This window comes from Penaeus vannamei, chromosome 24 (genome assembly GCF_042767895.1).
Source record: "Penaeus vannamei isolate JL-2024 chromosome 24, ASM4276789v1, whole genome shotgun sequence".
Classification (NCBI taxonomy): domain Eukaryota; kingdom Metazoa; phylum Arthropoda; class Malacostraca; order Decapoda; family Penaeidae; genus Penaeus; species Penaeus vannamei.
This window is the reverse complement of record NC_091572.1, coordinates 22220578-22225577: the sequence shown is the minus strand read 5'-3', so window position 1 is coordinate 22225577 and position 5000 is coordinate 22220578. Positions and strand designations below refer to the sequence as shown.

The following is a 5000-nucleotide window of genomic DNA, read 5'->3' as shown; positions in this document are numbered from 1 at the left end:
AGAGTACGCACAGATTGTTGGAACTGTGACAGACAACCGGGAAGATGAGAAAAAGGAGTAGAACCATCTTTTGAAGACAAATTAGACATTTGATATTGCTGTAATAAGGAAGCAATGATGCTCATTTTTAGACCGATATAAATGTCTCATAGACAAACTTTGTAAAATCTGGACTTTTGACACCAGACATGATGTCCAGGATTTCTTGATTCTCTTTTATAAGAGTGATCACATGTATTTTAATTTGAAATAATATTGATTTCCTTCTAAATAATTTTTTCTTGAACTGAATTTTTCTTTTTATTCTATTAACATGTGTATTATGTATTCTGATTTATTTTTAGACTAATGGAATGATACTTCTTTCACAGAAGAATAAATGTAAATTACATTAAATGTGCTTTCAAAGTAATGTAAGTGAAATTATTGATGATACAGTGCTGATGCTAATTCAGTTATAGGATTTATTGTAATTAATCACAGGAAAATATTTGAATTACGTATGCTCTTCCAAAAACAAATATAATGTAAGGCATACATCCATCTGAATTGCATTTATTAGCATTGTATTGTTCAGTGATCATTGTACTCAGCATATCTAAATCCATTTGTAATTTTATTTTTTAACAACACACACTGGTTAAGAAGAAAAAATCCTGATCCCAGTTTTGACCCAGTTAGTATGTTGCTAGAGCACATTGATTTCTTGTAGTTATATGTAGATTGTAATATTCAAGATCTCACAGTAGATTTCCTTTTTTAAGTCGATTAATTTTTACCAAATTGATTAGATTTACATTTCATTGGTTCACTGTATCCATTCCTTTGCATGTCAGGATTTTAGGCAAAAACTAAATCTAAACAATGTCTAGTGTTCACATAGCTTTTTAAGTGTTAGCTGACAGGTTGGATTGTTCTTAATATTTTTGAACTTGGTGAGAATGTTATGTATTGTGCGATTGTCAGCCTAATGCCTCTTCACTCTGGGCTTAAGGTGCGTCTGACAAATCTTAGGTTTATTTCTGTACCTGATGTAGAAGCTTGAAATGCTTAAGTACTTTTAATGAATACACTATCAACTAAAATAGGAAGGCATATAAATCATAAACCGTAGAAAGCAAGAGATGTTATTTCATATTTCAGCATTTTAGAGTAAATGAATTATAGGTGTTTTACACTATTATAAGTGAATGGAATCTGCTGTTGAACTCTCAGCTCTATTTATTTTTGCAACAAAATGTATATTATAGCAGCATTAAGGAAAGGATCTTCCATATGTGAGTGAAACTTTATCCAGTTGTGTTCAACAGTATACATAGTGACTTAGTGTTTCTTCATATTTTTGTAAGGACAAATACTGCTTTAGTAATAGCAGTATGTCATTTAGAGGTGTCATTAGTCATTGGGTGCTGCTAGTCTCAATATAAAGCACTTCTCAAAAAGGACATACCAATGACAAGCATTACCCAGGAGAATGCCAGTGTGTACTGTAGTGTAGCCAGTTCACCAGAATTTGGTAATCACTATATTTGTAAATATTTTACTGTGTATATGCTGACAAACACTCATCTCTAGTGTAATTTTTGTATTATGTTTGTCTACTCTGCAACATGGTTCACTGTGAAACCTGATTTTTATTCACTATTCCCAATACCTAAGACTTCAGAAATAGGTCATGAACATTCAAGTGAAAAATCTATATCTTTAAAATAGAGGATTGTTCATATTGCTCCTGATACCAATGAAAAATATCACTAAAGGGTTTCAACAACTTTATGTCAGAGGAGTGTTTTCATCCATGTTTTTCCTGGGAAGTAAATACTTTATTATTGGTCTGATCATTGAGCTCTAGAAAAAATTGGAATGAGATCATAATTCCCTTTTTTTCTTATATGTTAGGCAATATAGTTGTATTTATATTTTTTTCATGACTAGATTCAATTTTCAAGTTTTAAAAAAGATTACTATTTTAATTTATTTTGCAAGACATCCAGATAAAAATATGTTTTCACTTGTATTTTGGATAATCTTGAAAGATTACAAATTCAAGATCAAAGATATACAACACCTTCAACGTTATGATTAACCCATTGGCGCCGGGTGTCACGTACATACATGCCATGGCTGTAGTGGGCCAAACGCCAGGGGCATCATGCCATGCCCAATCCCGCGCTACAGGCTCGTCGGACGGAGGTTGTTTTTCTCCACTAGTAGCGGCTTCATTTATATGGTAAAGATTTTAGGCAATGGCACCGAAAGTGAAGGTAAACCTTCAGAATTTTAATATTTTTATAAATTTTAGCAAAATAAAAGCTTTTAGGTGCTATGTCCCTCGCAAACTACCAATCGAGCTGGGCGCAAACGGGAAACTGCCGGTGCGCGCCAACAAGCCGGTGCATAAGTAAACTTGACAAAATTTTTACCCGTCGCTGATGGGTTAAAGTACCACATTTTTGGCCTTTACATTCTTAAAGGATTATGCATATTTTTTCAAATTTACCTTACCATATCCAGAGGATTTTCTATATATGGTTATTCAAGGTTATGAAAAATATATTTAAAATTATAATTTATTCTGAGATGAATTTCATGGTTATGTACAAATGAACTTTATGTCCTGAGATATGGGAAGATGCATATTGGGCTATTGTCATGAAAAATTTTGTATGAACTGCAGTAATGATGCATATTGTAGGACAGTTAAAGCAAGATTTGGTTTGTGATTGTGAGGGTATGCACCTTCCCGCCACTTGTACATGGGATAGAAGAACATAAAACTTTTAAAATCTACGACACAGAGGAGCTCCCAACAAATAAGTATAACTAGGGGGAAAAAATTGTAAACTGCTTAGGTATGATGAGGAGGGGGGGATGGGGGTTGGGGGTTGGGGGCCATAGTTGAAGTAGCAGGTAAAGTTGACAAACACCAAGTTACCGCCACAGTAAATGGGTCAACACGGCTACCAACTATTATCAACTTTGGTCCGAGCTACTGAACAGCTGTCACATGAACCATGCACAACATTGGTCAACAGCAATTAACTGGCAAAAAAAAGCTTCTGAACTAATGGTACTGTTGTATCAGCTTAATCCTATTGTGAGTGAGTCATCAGAAACTGTTGGGAGACACTACAATAAAGTGTGAACAATAGAGCAGGACACGGTAACAGAGACATAAGAGCAGGTAACTACCAGTGCTCCAGTACAAAGGATAAACAACATCCAAACAGTAGCAAAATCTGTCACTCACTTGTTACACCATACATATTCTACAAATATGCACTATCATTTGCCTAGATTTATTAGGGGAGGAACACTTGGAATGCAAGCTTCAAAATGGCATATGCAAGGGGATCTATACATCATTAGTTGTATAACGCAATAATTACAGCTTCAACCTCTATACAACTGTCATCCTGCAACAATTCTATTGTGCATTTTAGGCAATTTTTTTCCCATTGTCAATCTTTTTAATACACAACTGTAAAAAGGAGACACATTAATTTACAAAATAATTGTAATAATAAATAATGAACTGCCTATAATTTTACATGGAATTATTGAAGTCATTTAAATTTTAGTATTGAAAATTTTTGACAAAATTTATACCCCTACAGAAAAGTGCCTCCCCTTCTCTATAACTTCTGGACCAAAAACAGACAGACACCACCTGGTAAGAAATTAAAAACTTTATTGACTTTTGAGGCCTTGAGTTTACAGGACTTCCAGTCTTAGCCTCTTTGTGCGAAAGCTTTCAAATGTTTCTGTTTCTTGCCAGGTGATAATATACACAAACATAAACACAACATGTGGGAAACAGCAAAGGGTGTACGACACCATAACAATGACGTGAACAAAAGAGCTGCCTGACAGGTATTATTATAAAAATATTCCTTCTATATTACACACAACAATGCACAGCATTCAGTCTCTTTCTCGCTCTCCAGTCAAACAATATTTACACATACTTGAGAGAAACCAGAAATCTGACTTAGTGTAAAATTCATTATTAAAAGTATATATTAAAAATCTCAATCAAATAACTTAAAAATCCTTGTACTTACTATCATAGATTATACATCTACTACAAAAATTCATCCTTTTCTAGTTTTATAAAAATTTTGATTTGTTGGCTTAATTTACAAGTAAGAAAGTGTACATATGAGTATTACATACTCTTGCATGGGAATTCAGTATCTAATACTGAGATCTGCATCAAACAACAAGTTTCATTTCCTTGCTTGTACACAGGGTGATGGAAGGATTTACCAAATGCATGGCAATGTGTCCAGTGACTAGTTAACCTACAGAAAAAAACGTACTCTCAAGTTTAATATACACTAGTGAAAAAACACTTTGTACTCTTACAGCTATGGATCTACACAAGCAGTACAATTACAGAAGTGGAGGACTTACAGCCATGATGAAAAAATTACAGGTGTTTATATAATCTTATTGTGCTGAACTTGTGTATGAAGTCAAATAAGTACAACAGTTCTTCATTTATACCTATGGCATAATCTGGGTATGAAATGTTATGTACAAGGCTAGAACAATGCCTTCCTCAAACAATCTTAACATATTCACACAAGCATATTTTCTGGTTATGCAGTCCTTTAGCTGCCTGTCTGGTACCACCACTTGCCTGGAATTTAACATCTCCTGAACAGTCTGTAATCATTATCTAGAAAAAAAGTGTATTCACTAAATGCCTGGAACATTTTTGGCATTGTACCATTACTTCATATCAAGACAAAAAAGCTTTCATCTCACTCCAGGTCATCAATTGCATCATGATACATTTCTGTCAAAAGAGCAGCTATTTTCAAATATCAAAAATTACATAATAATTGTAATTTCACAATACAAAAAAATATAAATTCTGTCCAAAATTTGGGTTTTCACCATCATGAATAAGACCAATTTGATCATTTCTATCCTAACTTAGCTATTCCATAGGAATTTATATATATACTTATCCATCATTTCATCTGCTAAAA

The 5000-nt window shown here is 33.6% G+C and overlaps 2 protein-coding genes across 22 annotated transcripts in view; one reads left to right on the top strand and one right to left on the bottom strand.

The window, feature by feature from the left end:
- Positions 1-1626, top strand: part of Fas3 (fasciclin 3) — a 671991-nt gene extending 670365 nt beyond the window's left edge. For all 21 annotated transcript variants that reach the window (XM_070138511.1, XM_070138524.1, XM_070138514.1 and 18 more), the window contains one exon: positions 1-1626. This exon is cut by the window's left edge and continues 74 nt beyond it. In XM_070138511.1, the coding sequence (XP_069994612.1) occupies positions 1-61 (61 nt within the window). In that variant the 3' untranslated portion in view covers positions 62-1626.
- Positions 1627-2556: 930 nt separating this feature from the next.
- ash1 (histone-lysine N-methyltransferase ash1) overlaps positions 2557-5000 on the bottom strand; it is a gene marked incomplete in the record, with an annotated part of 129981 nt that continues 127537 nt past the window's right edge. Inside the window, 1 exon segment of the mRNA XM_070138507.1 lies at positions 2557-5000.